Genomic DNA, 18,129 nt, shown 5'->3' on the forward strand with positions numbered 1-18,129 from the left:
TTAATATTTATGCTAAGTACTCTTTAAAATACCAGAATAGGGAGGATGGTGTAGGTTTAAGTTTATTAGATTGATCAGTATTGCTGAACTATGAAATATTTCTTTTTGCATACAGGTATAACAGAATAGCTTTAGTGTAGTTGTTGTTTTAAACTTGAGTATGAACTTATACAAAATGCAGCAAGATATTTAAAAAACAGTTTTGTTGATTAAAAAACACTATATCGGATTCATATCGGTATCGGCAGATATCCAAATTTATGATATCGGTATCGGTATCGGACATAAAAAAGTGGTATCGTGCCATCTCTATTATCAACCTTCATCTTCATCTTATCAACTAGCAGAGGTGTTTGCTCTGGTTTCATTTACAAGAAAAGCAAAACTTAAAGGGAGTTACGACTGTCCTCACACAAACAGCAGCAGCAGACTTACACAGGTTCTCTCATTTTCTGGTGGATTCATTTTTTCTTATTTTCACTCCCATGATTTTACCCTCGTCTCTAATGCAGCATTTATTCTACATTTAAAGACACAATGAAGTGGGTTTAATATGGAGTGAATTACACTGCACTTAGTCCGCCTTCTCTTAAATTACAAGCATACTCATCCATGTGAAAAATTATCTGTAAGTCTGCACTATTACAGTTTTACACAATTAAAGTCAATTTAAAGTCATTAGTTTAACTTTCTGACACATGGAGAGGTGAGTATCATGAAACCAGAGCCACACCTGACAACATAAATAAATAAAATTCAGGGTTAACAGAGGTTTAATGGATAAGTGGGGAAAAGACAAAAGGATGAACAAAAAAAACATTGACATGTAGTTGTTGCAGTTTGCTAATGGTTGTAAAATATGCCTCACTTCTTTGTTAAAGAATTATTTCATTTTCTTTATGTTACGTCCCCAGACTAGTCTGGGGGGTTTGAAGGGACTAACAGAGGTAAATAGTGAAGTAGGAGCCAAGATGGTAATTTTAAAAGGTTTATTTCATGTTAGCATTGAAATTCTGGTTCAGACTGAGGGTTAACTTCAGGGAGAGCCAAGGCCAACATAACAAACAAAACATTCCTGATATGAAAATAAAAGAAACTTACCTAACTCCAAAGAAAACAAAATATACAACCTATAACCATAACCTACCTAACAACGCATAAACAGGAGAAAGCAGGGTGTCAAAACAAAAGGCAGCTCTCCCCGACAGGCAGTGTGAACATGAAAACACAAAAGGCACATACAAGTCAAGAGGCATGCAAGCCTGTACGGGTATGGCAATCAAAATGGCCAGAGGGCCCAGAAACACAGCTCCACAAGCCTTTAGTAGTGCTTTGCTGATTGACAAATAGCTGGATTCTGTGAGCAGCATCCAATCAGGACAGAGGAGGTGGAGCCTAGACAAAACATAAGGAGTTAGTTGAAAGAAGAAAACCAACATCCTCTTGGGGGATGTAACATTTTGTTTAATTAATCCTCTGTAAACTGAGTGTTGAGCGATCCTTCCCTGTTATTTATCTGAAGCTGACAGGAGGCTTCAGTCAACAAATCAAGTTACAGATACAAGTTATTAGTGTGATTTTCTCTCTTTATGTCATAAAGTTAAAGCTGTTTGCGAAAACAACTTTTCTCAATAAAAGGCCTCTCTTAACAACCTCTTAATTAAAAGTAAATTCTAATATTAAAAAAGTAACTTTTGATTTCAATTGAAGAAAACAAAATTTTAAAATGCAATTCCAACCCATAATGGATGGTATTAACCAGAGTTCCTGGTATTTTCCCTGCATCACTGAAATCTTCAGTTATGAAGCTCCTTGTGAAAAAAAGATAAATCTGTATATTTTTACAAAACAGTATAGAAAAACAAAGAAGAAAAACAACAAAAGAAACAAAAAAGAAAAACAAAGTACAACCACTTATACCTAGAACTACTGGGATATACTAGTTTTAGGTATAAGTTGTAAAAAGTAGTAAAAAATTGTCAGTGATCATCATTACCAGGAGCTGAATAAGTTGTCGGCATATTACACTGAAATGGTGTTTGCTTGCTAGTCTGGGCACTTTATGATTTAATGATTTTCAGATCCTTTTCTCCCTCTCTTACCTGGCATGGTGAAGATTTAAAGGTGTTATGATCCGAATGAGTGTCTGGTGTTTTTCAGCTTAGTCCCTGTTTTCCTGTGTCCATCTGTGAAGGTTCCACATCTGCATCTTCCACCTGTAACCCATCAACGGCAATCAGCAGGATGACATTTAAGACCAACTCAGCCTTCCGTTCATCACCTGTTCATCAGCTACCTCATGGTGGTAACAGGCCTTCATGTGTCATGAATTATCTGCTGGTCATTCCATGTACACCAGCAGCCCTGCTGTGATAATAGGGGCCCTGTGTAAAATACACACATACACCTTTAACTAACCATCCTCTCTGAGATTGATTTGAGGAGGCGTATGTTATTTTTGTGAGATATGTCAAAATGCTCCCAAACTGCTGATGTTTTTTTGCCTTTTTGGTGGCTCCATGATGTGCTTATCATGTAGTTGCAAACTCATGATGATCATCACCATTGAACAAACAGCTCTTTATTACAGCCCCGATCAGTTTAACTCTTAAACTGACTGATATATCAGAATTATGATATATCTTAAACTTTAAGACCACTTGAAAAATGGTAAACCAAAAAAACAAACAAACAAACCATATTTTGCATCGTTGGATCTTAACAAGGTTCCAAGTAGACCTTCAACATGCAACGAGAAGAAATGGAAGTGAGCATGCAATTTATTGAAAACAGCGGTAAAACTGAAACAGGCTATTTTTATTATGGTATAACACATTTTCACACACACAGTTCCACAAAAACAATTGTCTAAAAAGGTGGCATTTTTGGTCAAAAAAAGTAAACTTTTTGGCGTCAAATGACAACAGCACACCATCATGACTTATTACTCCATCATTTTAATCTCAAACATCATATTCATCTTCCTACTCAATCACCATATATTTATGATCATATTTTTGGGGGCATATGATTATTGATTATTATCGAATTATGATATATCAGAATTTATGATGTTCATAAAATGCCATTAACCTTTATTACTTCCTTTATTACTTCCTCAGTTATAAATCATGTGACTGTTTAACTGGTAGGCGATGCAGAGATGACCACTGAAAAGGTCGGCACAAAGGACCCATTGAACGATCATGCAGTGTAAAACCACGAAACAAATTGAATTAAAAAACACTTTTTGTGAGGCATTTCAACTCTCTAACAAGAGGATACCTAAGTTTCAATTTCTTGCTTAGTTTCTATTACTGCAGTTTCGTTTTTTAGTAGTGCCTAATCCCATCTATGTGTACAGTCAAAATAGACACGCCCAGGATCACAAAAACGAGAGTAGCCAAAGCAGTTGTTTCTGCAGCACAAACCCACATCTGCATTTGGTCCAGGAAGCGGGGTGTTAAACTCTGCTGATCATATTAGGTAAGCACATCTGTAATGTCAGCATATATGCGTATTCGTATTCACTATCGGTGGGTTAAAAAATTATTTCCTGATTCAAAATTATTTTAGTTTTAATAATGCGATCGCGATTCATTAAATCCTTTAAATATAAATGTATTTTGCCAGAAACGCTAGAATCTCAGGTTAAAGGTCAGAAAACAGCTAAAACAGCAAACCTAATGAAAGATTAAAGAGCAGGTAAACGGATTCCGCAAAAAGATGTCAACAAAAAGCGCGGACCATCCCGTTCACCCAACGGCACGTACGCGGACATGCCGTTGGGTGCTGAAAGCCGACATCTCACAGACTGGAAAACAACTTTCTGTCCACCATTTTTGTGACTAACAGTCTCGCTTCTGGATGACTGTTGTTGTAATTTGGTAATGTATAGATAAAACTGAATTGAAACTTCTGCTTACTAAGTGGTCCTCTCATGGGCAGTGTGCAATCACACAAAAGAACAACTTAAATTTCACCATAATTGTTACTGGAGAAAAGGCAGTTTGGAAATTTAAATGATGAAAAAATTGTATAAAATAAATAATTTTTAAAATTTCACAGTGTGAAAAAAATATTACAACATACTAATAAATGTATAAAACCACAAAACAAATTGAATGAAAACACTTCTTGTTAAGCATTTCAACTCTAACAAGAGAATAACAAGAGTTTCAATTTCTTGCTTAGTTTCTATTACTGCACTTCCATTTGTAGTCCTATCTATGCATGCAGTCAAAAAAGACACACCCAGGATCACAAACACAGGAGTGGCTAAAGCAGTGCTTTGTGCAGCACAAACCCACAACTGCACAAATCTCAAAAAACTATTTTAACATTTGCCAAACAGCTTAAACAGCAAACTTAATTAAAGAGTAAAGAGCAGGTAAATGGTTCAAAGATCAAAACTACACTTCACATTTGAAAAACAACGTCATTAATTCCCTCTTACTTTTGCTATTTTCCTTCCACCATGATAAAATCACACTTCCTGCTCAGCTCTTTCTCTCTCTCAGTGTACTTCAAGAACAGTTTCCCATCAAAAACCTCAATTTGTTTGCATTATTCTCTTGCTTATTAAGCACCAGTCTACCATTGTTCACAGCACTGTTGGCAGCTGTTTGTTTTTTTCCCCAAAATGACCTACGAAAAAAAGCCTAACTTCTGTTGTTCAATACAGAACAAATTTAAACTTTTGCAAATTATGCCATATTGCAAAACGCTTAGCTGTGTCTCTAATAAAACCTCTGTAACTTTGCTCTGCTTCACTTCAGCAGTATCAGGTAATGTTCATATGTTTATTCATGGTTTTCTTCAGTCTTTGAGCTACTGCTGAATAATCATAAGGTGATTATCTGCTCTAAATCCATTACTGGAGAAAGCAGTTTTTTGAACTTAACCTGTATAATATCATTTGATGCATGAACAGAGAAACTGATCATTTATGAGGAAACATGCTCAGGTGGATGGGTGGGTCTGGCAGACTAGTATATATTCAAGTAAATGATTAACACATTGAACCGAATAACAGTGTTCAGAAATTCAGACTACAGACATAATTTATTCTTTTAGCACTGTTTAAACTGGATTGTTTAAATGAATTATCTCATCTAAGTACTTACTTGAAAATCACTGCATTGGATACAAGACCATGTGTACTGAAGGAAAAATAATTGCATTCATATGAAGGAAATTAATTTATTTCAGTACAGTAACAGACACCATGTGCTATTTATCCTTTATGCTTGTCTGAGACCATTAAAAACGTGTGCTGTGGTATCTGGGACCAAGACCAAGAATTAACAACAGATTCTTTAAGTCCTGCACGTTTAAGGTTGGGGCTTTATTGATTGTACTTGTTTGTTCAACATATCCCACAGATACTAGTCTATGGGAATTTTGGAGGCCAAGCCAACATAAACTCATTGCTGTGCTCCTCGAACCATTCCTGAACCATTTCTGTGGCAGAGCACATTATACTGCTGAAAGAGGCAACAGCCATGAGAAAACTCCTGTTCCTATGAAAGAGTGAACATGGTCTACAAAAATGCTTAGGTAGGTGTATATTGGTGCCAGGTGTTCCCCAGGTAAGTGACACGCCCACCCATACACGTGGTGTAAAAGAAAATGTGATTTATTAGACCAGGTCATCTTCTTCCATTGATCCATGGTTAGTTCTGATGCTTACATGCACATTGTTGGCACTTTCTCTGTGGTGAACAGGAGTCAGTATGGGCACTGTGAAATGCACTTCACACACGTACACACCCACACAGTTTTTTTTTTTCTTTTTCTTTTTTTTTTCCCTTTTTCCTTTTTTTCCCCTTTCCTTTCCTCTTTTCTGCTCTGCTTCTGTCGCTGTAAGTGCTTCTAGCTCTTTTTTCTATTGCTTTATTATTGATGAAGAGATATAAGTGAACCATTTCAGGAGTAGAGCCACTGAAGTTTCCTTTTTGTCTCATTAACATGTGTCAATCATGGATTTGGCCTTGTAAATACACATTCACTCTCCCTGTGGTTTCACTAAACAAACAGCAGACGTTAAAATCCAAACTGTTGAAACCAGCTTCATCATGGGCGTCTCCCACAATGTGTCAGCTGGCTGTGACTAGTAGCATGTAGGAAATGGATTAGAGGTTTGTGGCCTCAGCACTATCAAAAGAGCCCATAACAGGATGTGTGTGTTTGTGTGTGTGTGTCCTAGCTGGATCCTTTAGAGAAGGAGTGGATCTATTCTGCTGCCGGTGCTCGAGTCCCTGACCTCTCTCAGCTGCTCAGACAGGACCGCGCACTGGCAAACAAGAAGGTAGTGCTGCCCTCTGCCTCAGTGCTTAAAGGATAAATCCAGTTTAGTACAAATTGGACATTTTACTATTATCACTGGATTTGATGGGGCAAGAAACACAAACAGCCAAACAATCAGAAAGTTTCACTTTAACACATAACTCCTTTTCCAGACTTATTTAGAAAAGGAAAAAATGGTAAAACTATTATTGAAAACTGTTTTGGAATTGGGTAACGCTGGTGAAGGACAGATATAATATAACAAAGTGGGCACAAGGTAAATTTTAATGAGGCCTCGCTAGACTGTCAACTTGTTAAGAAGGTATTCCATGAAGAAACCCATGAAAAAAAGGTCTCTGATAAATTAATAATACTTCTCACAATCAAAAGTATAAACAAAGATACGAATGTTAATTAACCTGCTAAATTACGACAGGTGAAGTAATAAAATGTATCTTCTCACAATGCAACATGGAAAAAAGATTCATTTTACATGGAAATCTTGGAATATCATGGTAAGTGTAGATTTTACCTAAGCCACATGCCACACAACTAACCATCGATACAAACCAAGTGCGCCACGAAGGTATGATGCATCCCATCACACCCTAAAAATGTGACAGATTATGGTAGAAATTCTGTATAATGTAATCTTTTACATATATATTTAGTGTCGACATTTGTCAAAAAGGGTACAAGAGATGTAATAAACTTAAATGATTTGTTCTTACTGAAGCAGATAACACCGATTACTCATTATTAAACTATAATTAAAACAAATATTAGGCTTAGCGGTGGGTCAGTGAACACCCGTTGATCTGGAAAAATTTATATTTCATTACAGTTTTGCTGAGGTTGCTGGCTGTTGCTAGGTAAAATCAGTTGCAAAGAGGTATGTGGTGCTGCAAAGTTGTGCTTTTGAAAAAGTGCAGCAGGGCAGAATTTCTACTCTGAAGGGACAATTCAGTTGGTAGTTGTTGGGCTTATGCAAAGAAGCAGTCTGGTAGTGACCAAAGCAAACACAAGAAGGTTTTTGGTGATATGCTCAGCCAGCAACTACTCACCAACCAGTCGGGTGGAATACACATTTTTCCCTCGTGATCGGACATTGCCAGGGGTTTACCAAATGGTCTCGAGCCCTGCGCGACTGAAGTGTTACATTAAAATTGTAGTTTTCAGAAGTTTTCAACTTGCAGGTATTACTTTATAGCAGCATCACCTGCCAGACTTTAGTGGTACTTAAAGAGTCTCCTGACATAGCATCACAATCCACACCCTGACCTCCTGATTCATGTTCCAACTAACGGTTGGTCATCACAGTGCAAGAGCACACAGTTCTTTAATGCCAGATGCCACGTTTATTTTTAGTTTTCATTTGTTGTGACAGGCCGTAGTCTGGACAGCTCCGGTCTCAGCTGATCCCAGCTTCCCCTCCGCTCCTCTCTCCTCTCACTAAAAAGGGGAAGGAAACTGTCATCAGCCCAAACGCCATGAGCTGTTCTTACCTGCCTCTCCAGCACCGCCCTGTTGAGCTCACTGCACCACTCCTCCCCTGCAGCCGCACCCGGGACCACACCTCCGCCACAGGCACCCTGACAGGTCTGTGGCTATGTAGCTTCATATGCAACAAACTGAAGCACTGTGTATTCTGACATCCTTCTATCAGAAATAGCGTGAACTTTTTAGCAATCTTACCTACAGTAGTTTGTCTGTTCGTCTTGCCAAATGGACCAGCCTTCACTGCCAACATGTACTGGTGAGCCTTGGCCACCCATTACCCTGACCCGTTATGCCTGATCTGTGTATATCAACAAAACAGATTTTTGAATAAATGTAATTTTCAAACATTTTATTTTCAAAACTGAGAGCATGCTGACTTTATCGCCAGCAGAAATACTGAAAGAGGGATGATCAACTATACTGGTGTTCTATAGTCTTGTGAATGTGGTAAGTGTAATCTTCTACTGCACCTGTGCAATTCAAATTATTAGAAAATACAATGTAGTAAATATTAAACTTAATGTTTTTGCTATTCATAGAAACAATCAAAAATGGAAAGCAGCAGCTCAGAAATTGGTGAGTATGAAATGTATATCACAAGACCAGGTTAGAAATAAAGGCCTGATATAGGTAGAAAAGGATAGTTAAATTCCTTCTAACAGTTATGTTCCAATCTGTAACCAAAGAATAGCAAGAAACATATTTGTTCATTTCATATTTGGGAAATTCTTCTCTCTCACACACACACACACACACACACACACACACACACACACACACACACACACACACACACACACACTTCTTTTTATTTGTATAGCACATTTAAAACCAGAGGTAGCCAAAGTGCTTCACATAATCCAATAAAATAGTAGTAAAGTATAAAGGCAGATAAGCTAGCAGGTGGGAGGCATTGATTAACCATGCATACAAGTATACAAGTAAGCAAGACTTAACCATAGAAAACAATAAAACAATATAAGCAAAAGAGAGGAAAGGGGAGGGCAAGAAAGTACACTTAAAAGGCATGCTCTTGGAGGCCGGGAAAGCTAAGCTAAAAAGGTAGGTTTTCAATCGAGACAAAATTCAATCGAGAATTTTGGTCATCAGATTGTTCGATTGTTGTCTTAAAGAAGACAAACAGGAATGAGTCCAATAATCTCCACTTAAACACTTGACTTCTGAAATGCTCCTACTGTATCGTGATGCTGTGCAAAAGATAGAACAAAACAGTGTTAAAGGCACAGTTTCACATTCTCAGGGCGATCCAGAGCAGAGCGCTGCTTCTTAAATGTGCTGCATTGCATCTGGTAGATTTGCAATCACTGTTTTGAGTGTGTGCGATCAATTCAGGCAGTCACATTTAAATGCTGGCAGTCAGTACGTGAAATTGGTCGCAAAGAGGCATGTGATTCTACACTTCCTTTCAATTCCTTTAATCACTAGCAAGCTGGCGCGGTCATTCGTAGTTTGCATGAAAGATGTCAGCTTGTCTGCAAACAGTCGCAAACTTCTTGCTGAACAGCAGTAAAACTGTGAAAGTGTAAGCAGAGAATATTATCTTGAAAGTAAAAGCTGTGCTCTGAACCTTTCATGGGTGGTGGTATGTTGTTCAAGTAGAGGGCAAACAAGAGAAAAACACCCAGGTGCAATTACACATCTGATATGGGTTTCAAGATTAGTCATATCAGCAGAGTGCCATGTTCCACTCTGAATATAGAATAGGTGAGTGTTGAAAAAGACTGTTCCTTTTCTGGCTTTAGTCTCACAATAGCATGGAGAAATTTCTCCGGCACCTCGTTCAATTTTGGGAAGCATGATATTATTAAGAGCTTGCTTGCTTGTCTGAATACCTAATTATTTACAGACTGATGTTGTGGGCCTATCTACATTTTAACATTGTAAAGATTCCTTCAGTGCAGTTTTTTTTAGTGGTTTGCTGGATCTATGATACAAATTAGCATGGCATTTCTTTCTGTTAATAGAATAAGGTAGTTTTGCTAATCACTGTTGAGTGTAATGCATTCATAAGTAATGTATTACTATCAGATTGTACTATATAGTACAATCTCACGGCCCATGTCACCTCTACTTGCAGCCCGCATAATGACGTGAAGAAATATTTTTAAAAATTATTCACAAAAAAGATTTAAAATGAAGGCAATAGGCAGAGTGTTTCAGGCATAGCCCTAAAGAAAGTAGCCTCATGGGCTGGGCAGTGCAGTCCGTGCTGCAGGGAGAATGGACTGCCATTTTGTGTCTGTGAGCGCAAGGGAGGGAGAAAAAAAGTTTAAAAAAATACAAGTTGTCACCAAGTAGAAACGGGAGCTGGAAGCATGTAAATATAATAATAACCACTGCAGCCAAAAAGTGTGCCTGACGAGCCCAGTTGTAAGTCAGCTATTAGGACTCGACTGTACGCTGTGTTCGTGTTTTCCTCCGAAACAATAAGTTCCGTTGGAGCAGCCTTTCAACGCCTCTCTCTGTCTCTCACTAGCAAAGTTGACCCACACAACAAAGTAAAGCTAGTTTTCGGCTACGAGCCCGACACGAACCCGATGCATTAGCCAGAGGTTCCTTTACGGTTTTATGCCTTTAAGGTTCGGAGCCGCGGACCAGTTTTATATATGAGATCGCTACAAAAAGTGCAGCCTTACCTAATGTTGTTATAAAACGGCTGTGTGCAGGCAGGAAAAGAACCCAAAGTGCAGACTCCGGAGACAGACGTGAACTCAAAAAAACAGCTTTAATGCTGAACTCAAAGTAACAAACCTCCAAAGTACAAACAATAACGCAGGCAGGGAAAACCAAAACACACACAGCATAAGTGAGGGTAGATAAGAGTAGATCGCAACAATGACAAACTGAAACACAGGGCTTAAATACATAGAGGAGCGATCAGGGAATGGACAACAGGAGGGAAACACAGCTGGGGCAAATCAGAACTGACGAGACAAGGAAGCGTAACCTGAACACACTGAGATAAGACAGAGACCTTCAAAGTAAAACAGGAAACACATAACACAGACTGAACAAAAGACACAGACTCACATGCAGGCACTACAACAGAGGGAACAGAGACGTGGGACCAGGGCAGACACAGACACTGACTGGACACGGGGATATAGTGGACAGGGGAGACAGCAACTAAGGATTACACAGAGACAAACCATAAGACATGACTCTAACAAAAACCCAAAGACTAGAAATTATAAATAATATAATAAACTCAAAAACCCTGGGTCAACGACCCAGGCATCCTAACAAATGTCCACCCTACTGTTACTCATTTTATATTAAGATTTAAAAATCTAGTCTGTATTGGTATGCAAGTAACCTTCAGCAAAAGTAATAAATCACACAGCAATAGTACATTCATGTAGTTGTAAAAAGCATGACAATTTATTAAGTAATCCAAAGTATTCAGAATATGTTACTCTCATTGAGTAATGTAACGGAATACGTTACAAAATACATTTTGGGGCATGTATTCTGTTATCTGTAGTGGAATACATTTTAAAAGTAACCTTCCCAACACTGCAGATATAATAGTTAATTGCGTTACAAGGGCTCTTTAGTTATCTGTACAGAAAGAAAACATTTTTTTCCCTGTGCACTTGTTACAATCAGCTGATGTTAGTTTGCAAGTAAGTGGGAGGAAAATGTTTGCGTGGTCTACAACCTTTTACGAGTGGAGATATGAATATTACTCTTATTTTTATTGCACAAATGAAAAAGAGAATAGAGGTAAAGTGCAAATTGTATTCAAGACAAAAACAACTGCCGACACATCTGAAGCTCTTTACAAACATCTGCACAGACAACATGCTGGTATAAAGCTAGCCAAGAAAAGAGAGTGATATTAAAGCTGAGTGTATGTACAAAATGTGAGTCTGTATCCTACGAATTTATGTTGTTGACTGACAATTATGTGACAAAGCATTTATACGTACAGTAATACAGTCCATAGGTAATCGACTGTATTACTTTTAAAATTATTTTAAATTCCACCATCAATATATGATACATTACTTTTTTGAATAATAACCTCAACACAGCCAACAATAAGTAATAAAAAATAATCATCACTGATTGATGTTATTCTATTTTTCAGATTTCTTAAGAATGAGCACAATGCTATTATCTAAATCTATTATATGTAAAAAAAAAAAAAAAAAATTCTACCAACCACATTTAAAGCTTAGTATAGTATAACATTATTTCAAATTGTTTTAGAAGAAGACACTGATGGGAGTAACCATTATAACCTTTATTATTTTATGATTAACCTATATTTAACTAACTTAATTTAAATAACACAACTGATTTTAAAATTTTGTTTCAGAGTGGCGTGAGCTTCCATATGACAGCTGGACAGAATCTCATGTTAGTTCCTGGCTGAAATCCATTGGAATAAAAGAATTGTACATAGGAAAAATGATGGAGGAGGAAGTGACAGGACCAGTTCTCACAACTGTAGACCGGGATTTCCTCAACAAAACAATTGGAATGAAAAGTGGCCAAATTGAACACCTACTGAAGAAACGAGATGAACTTTTAATACCGGAACAGCAGAAAATAAAAAAGACAAGCGATTCATCTGGCAAGAGTAGAGATGGCAAAAAGGAAGCTGTTAAAGATGTAGAACAAGAACCAAAGCTTTCATCACAAGAACTATGTGACGGAGCAAAGGATAAAAATATTCCTACAGAGAGCAATGATAACATATCCACTACAAAAGTGGTTTCCTGTGACTATCGTAAATTTGACCAGGATGAAAAGGACTTCAGGTACGTGAAACATCATGTGCTTCCTCCTGAGACAGGGACTGAAAACATGATGGTTCCATGCCATGAATATAAGTCGCTTGAGATTGCATACAAACTAGACTCAAAGAGGTTACAAGTAAAAGTAGCCAGTGAAGTGTTAAGATTTGCATGCGCATGCATGAATATGAGAGCAAATGGGACAATTCACTTTGGCATCATGGATAAAGTCAAAGGAACTCACAAGCATGGAGAAATCATCGGGATACCTGCAAACAACCAAGAAGATTTTGTGGATGCATTAGACTACATTGAAAGGTGCTTTAAAGGGTCAAATCAACAAAGTGATGCCAGGAGTTGTATAAGGCACCCGCGATTCATTGAGGTGCTTGACAAGGAAAGTAGTGGGAACACATGGGTCATTGAATATGACATTGTCCCAAAAGCAAGCATTGTAAAAGATAAGCTTTACTATGTTGGTGTTCCTAAATTCTCTGAAAAAGACAACAAAGTCAAATGTGAAGAGAAAATTCCCTATTACAGAGTTGGAGCAAACACACCACGTGTACCTGAAGACGACCTTGTTCCTTTCATTCAAAGACTGAGAGAAAAAGACCAACAGAGAGAGGAGGCAGAATCTACAAGCAATGAAACAACTCTGGACTTTGGCGAGGATCAAAAGAGGAAACTTTCTATCCTCCTAACATGTGGGAAAAAGCACATGGACAACTCTCTGTTTTACATTGTTGTAACAAACAAATTTCAACCGGCGCATCTTGACAACATAAGCTTCTTAGTTCACATGAATTTATTCTGTGTGTTTGACTTTGACCCAGATTCAAAAACATCTGGTCTTTGTGGAAAATACAAGAAACAGAAAGCAGTAAACCTTCACTTTTTTGATGACTATGCAAAAGACAAGAGAATTGATGACATCAAAAAGTCTTTACAACTTCCTGAGAGAATAAGTTGGATTTTCTGCAATGGAAGAAACAACTTCCCAGGTGGAGAACAACCCTGTGATGGGAAAACTTGGATCAAAACAAGAAAAAGGAAACTGAAAAAAGCAGTGTCACTCATCTGCAATGACATCCTTTCCAGACGTTCATTTGTTGTCCTTTTCCTGCTCATGTCCGATGTTGAACAGCCACTTGTTGAGACTTTCCATGAATTCTACTCAGAAATGAGCGGACATGAATTTTTGGCAGTCATATCAGAGTCAAAGGAAAACTACAAGAAGTGGTCAAGTCTTGCCCAGGTGTCTTGCCCGATTTCTGATCTCAAAGAAATCAGCATTGTTGAAATGCCACTGAGTCATGTGGATGCCACAGTTCAAAGCATTCAACTATTGAAAAATCAATCCACAAGGACATTACCAGTCCCAAATGGAGGCCTGTGCTTCCTAAAGTCAGTTGAAGAGGCTATGCTAGATTCTTTGGAAATCATCAGTGTTGATCAGTGCAATGATACAAAACTAGAGATCATGAGTGAGGAGGAAATCCAACAAACTGAGAGCTACTTCTATCGAGGTGGAAAGATCAACTGGATCAACTTCTGGCTTGCTGATAAACACAAGTGTGGGGTGATTATAGAGAGGGATGCCTACAAAGAAGCAAATACCATTCTAGAAAATATAGTACATCGTCCCAAAGCCATACGCCCCATAGAGAGTGTGAACATATACCATCATCCAGGTAGTGGTGGAAGTACAGTAGCACGGCAGATCCTCTGGAGGTGGAGAAATAAAGTGCGATGTGCAGTTGTTAAGCAGGGTAAGGAAATCACAACTGTGTGTGAACATGCAGTGAAACTGAGGGAACATGATGAAAACGACAAAAATATCTGTCTCCCAGTGCTCCTCCTGCTAGAGGACCACAATCCAGATTACATCAATGACCTCAGAGGGCACCTTGGAAATGTTATTGCAACTAAAAAGATAAGTTCCTCTGTGTTGTGCTTTATCCTGCTCATCTGCAACCGGTCAAACGATCCAGAAAGTATGTGCAGAGCATCATTATCTCAAACAGTAGCAGTCACTCACAAGCTGTCTGCAGAAGAGAAGCCCTTGTTCTCAAAAAAGCTTGAGCAACTCAAAATGCAATTTGAACCTGACTTCATCCTCACATTCGTACTGATGACTGAAGGGTATGAGCGAAGCTACATTAAAGACTTTGTAAAAAATCTTCTAGATAAAATCGATCATTCAACACCCACAACTCGTCTCATCAGATTCGTGGCTCTCTTGAATTGCTACGTAAAAGATTCGTACATATCTGTGTCACACTGTGAAGCATTACTCGGCATTGCAACATATATGGATAGAACTCAGTACCATGCCTTTGTGGATCATCTAAGTGATGAAGCCAGGCTCATTTTCATCCACCTTAACCAAAGTTCAACACACATCCCATCGATACGAATTATTCATCCACTGGTGGCAAAAGAAATTCTGAGTCAGCTGTCTGCTAATTTGCCTCAGAGTGATATTGCCATGGATCTCATCAGTGATAAGGTACTGATCAATCACAGGTTTGACAGAGATGAATTTCTGAGGTTTATCAGAGCTCTTTTCATTAGACGCAACAAGAAGAGCAGAGGAGATCCTAAAGACACAACCTTTTCACCACTTATTGAGCATGTCCGTGATGTTGATAAAGGGGGTGTTCAGAAAGCTGTTGATCTTATGAAAGCTGCTTACATAGCTTTAGGAAAAGATGCATGTGTAGCACAACAGCTTGCTCGGCTGCTTTACACTAATAATAGATTTGAAGAGGCTCTTGAATGGGCCAAAGAAGCAAAATCTCTTGCACCACATGATACATTTATCCTTGACACACTGGGACAAGTGTATAAGTGGTGGTTTTATCACTTGTATGATACCCTTGAAGAAAAAGAGCCATCCCCTGAAACGGGAATTGAAATCATAAGCACAGCACTCAAAGGAATTTCTGCCTTTCGGGCTTCTGAAAAAACACCTAAAAAAGAGACTGTCAACCTTAACAATTCATACTATGGGGAAGTAGATGTTGGTTGCAGGCTCCTAAAATTCCTGTCAGGAGTAGATGTTTTTTCAAACACTACTGGAAAATCAGAGCTGATGCAGTACCTGCTAACAGACTACATACCAGCAGAGGTCAAAACACCCTGGCAGAAGTTTCATCAACAGTTGAAAGGCTTACAGAGGAGCTTGAGCCAAGCACTTGAGTGCATTTCTGAGGAACTCAGCTATTTTCAAACTGACATTAGTGAAGAGGATGAAGAGCTTGATGCAAGAGATCCAGAGCAAGTGCACAATCCAAGAGAGTGGCTGACAAGAAAGAGTGCTGTATATGCTGAATTTTTTTGTCTTACACCAGATGAGAGTGGTCAAGCAACAGAAAGCAATGACACTGACATGGCTGGTCCGGTTGAAAAGCTTTCTCCATTCCAAAGACAGATGAGGGCCTACAAGCTTGGTGGAGGAAATGTTACATCTATCATCTCACTACTTTATGACAAGAAACCAGAGAGGGCAGGAAAAAAACTTGAGAAAATCTTTAGCCTGTACCCAGAAAACCTGATGTGGAATGATCTTGATCCAACAGAACTCACAAACTTCATCTTTTGTCAGATAGCTCTCAACTGTATTCTACCTGGTTCCTCAAAGCTTCTGTCTCTTCAAAAGCTACAAAAATTCAGCAAGAGATTTGTGACAAAAGGGAAACACATGTCATCAGCAAGCGCTCTGTTCCTTCTCTCCCTTCTGTTTTGGCCTGAGACAAGTGATGAAGTAAGTTCTGATGGTGCTCAGACCCTTTTCTCAGCCATCGATGCCCTTCAGAGACTTTGTGAGCAAAAGATCCAACAAAGGTCTCAGAGGAAAAGCAGGATTGTGACACACTTCTTTCTGGCAAAGGCAAGAGGTCTTAACAAGATTGTTCACAGAAGTGCTATTGAAAAGGAGATTAAAGGCACTCTAAGTGAAAGAAAACTAAAATGGCTGGGAGGAGAAATATGGAAAACAAAACAAGTTGTGCAACTTCTCAAACGGGTTGAAGGGTGGACAGAAAATGAAACCTTGTTTGTGAGATGTGGAAGCAGTGGCAAGATCAGAGTAGTTCCTCGGTATAGTGCCTCCCTGCCTCACGGAAACGAAAAAGTCAACTTCTACTTGGGCTTTTCATTTGATGGTGTAGTTGCCTGTGACATCCAAGTGATGGACTAATGTCTTCAGTGTAAATCTCCAATAAGTAATAAGTAATAGTAAATGTAGTTCACATGACCCTGACCTATAAAGAGTTACAGAGACCATTTGTTGATTTTACAAATTTAATAAGGCCAGTGTGAAACATGAGTTATTTCTTTCTGAGTTTGTTATTGTTTCAGTTCCAAATACCTTTTTTTTGCATGTACCACTGATCTTTATAATTATGACAACTGTAACACATATGCACACAATGCTGCATTAATATAACTCCTTACTGGGATGGATATATGGAGTTAAACTTGTACTGTTCTAACAGTAGTTCAGATCGGTAATTACATATGATTCACGTTTGTGTTGACTTGTCTGTACTGAATACCAATGTTGTTTCTTTACTTGTAAAATTGTGATGTTGTATTTGCTCACAAAAATGTCTTGAAAAATAGTTTTTAATCCTAATTACATTTTACTTGGATAAATAAAGGATAACAAAAATAAAAAGAAGAATGTTCAAAAAGTCAGAGTTTAAAAAAAAACATGCAAAAAAAGAAAAAGAATCACTGTAAATAATTTCTGAAACTATTTTTAACAGCGTTTACATTTGGAAAAATGTTAAACATTGTGTTTTTCTGTTGTTAGCATATTTTTTTTAAATGATCTTTGAATGGTGAAACAAAGTGTGCCTCATTTCTAGAAAAAAAAAAGGATATTCTTGAGAGACTGCAAATGTGTTCTGAGATAATTTTAATGTGGGACAATACAGTTCTTGTACAGACGTTCATGTATATACAGACTGCTTTCCCACAAGCATTACTTTTTCTACTTGACAATGTTTGATGATAGTACTTTCTTAACTTACTGTTTGTATTCATTTTGTGTTTGTATCATGATATGTAGAAATGTTATTTGCATTTACATTTATTTAGTGAAAACCTCAGTGTTCAACATCCAGTGCAGAAAAAATAAAAGTTAAATAAAGTTAAATACATCAGAAGTTATGAATTGGTTTATTTAAATTGAGACATTTTACATTGAAAGTTTTAGGTTGAAAACTGAAGCAAAGTACATTATTTCATAAATATGAGCCAATTAATTTTCTTTCATGGAATGGTATACTTCAAGAAGTAAACAGTTTACAGAATTAAAAATAATAATAATAAGACTATACTTACCAATAACGTCTGCCTGAATGACATCTGTATATTGCTGAAATCATTTTCAAATGCTCACTAGCATTTATTAGTAGTAGTGAAAAACAATTGCAGCACACCAATATAAAATTCCTTTCAGATTTATGAAGGATGCAGTTTTTTCAGACGATTGTGTCAGACATAAAAAAAAATGCCATACCAAATACAATTTGACGAACATCATCAATCAATTATAGTTGTG

The 18,129-nt window shown here is 37.8% G+C and overlaps 1 protein-coding gene and 1 long non-coding RNA gene across 2 annotated transcripts; one reads left to right on the forward strand and one right to left on the reverse strand.

Annotated features, from left to right (window-relative positions):
• Window positions 1–317: 317 nt before the first annotated feature.
• Window positions 318–8,081, reverse strand: LOC120746886. The gene is made up of 3 exons (XR_005698961.1): window positions 7,984–8,081; window positions 2,103–2,216; window positions 318–1,395 (listed from the first exon to the last, which is right to left on the reverse strand). It is a non-coding gene; the product is annotated as an uncharacterized LOC120746886 (long non-coding RNA).
• On the forward strand, window positions 3,274–17,728 carry LOC120746775 (sterile alpha motif domain-containing protein 9-like). The gene is made up of 6 exons (XM_040052265.1): window positions 3,274–3,486; window positions 5,385–5,559; window positions 7,676–7,887; window positions 8,180–8,235; window positions 8,328–8,364; window positions 12,134–17,728. The coding sequence occupies exons 5-6, from the start codon at window positions 8,340–8,342 to the stop codon at window positions 16,756–16,758; spliced, it is 4,650 nt and encodes a 1,549-aa protein (XP_039908199.1). The 5' UTR covers window positions 3,274–3,486; window positions 5,385–5,559; window positions 7,676–7,887; window positions 8,180–8,235; window positions 8,328–8,339; the 3' UTR covers window positions 16,759–17,728.
• The last annotated feature ends 401 nt before the right edge of the window (window positions 17,729–18,129 follow it).

Source organism: Simochromis diagramma, unplaced genomic scaffold, assembly GCF_900408965.1.
Source record: "Simochromis diagramma unplaced genomic scaffold, fSimDia1.1 OVJJ01000321.1, whole genome shotgun sequence".
Classification (NCBI taxonomy): Eukaryota; Metazoa; Chordata; class Actinopteri; order Cichliformes; family Cichlidae; genus Simochromis; species Simochromis diagramma.

Coding starts and splice junctions, on each gene's coding strand:
- LOC120746775 (XM_040052265.1), top strand. CDS start 8,340: ATGGAAAGCAGCAGCTCAGAAATTG. Junction 8,365..12,133: donor AAGCAGCAGCTCAGAAATTG/GTGAGTATGAAA, acceptor ATTTTGTTTCAG/AGTGGCGTGAGCTTCCATAT.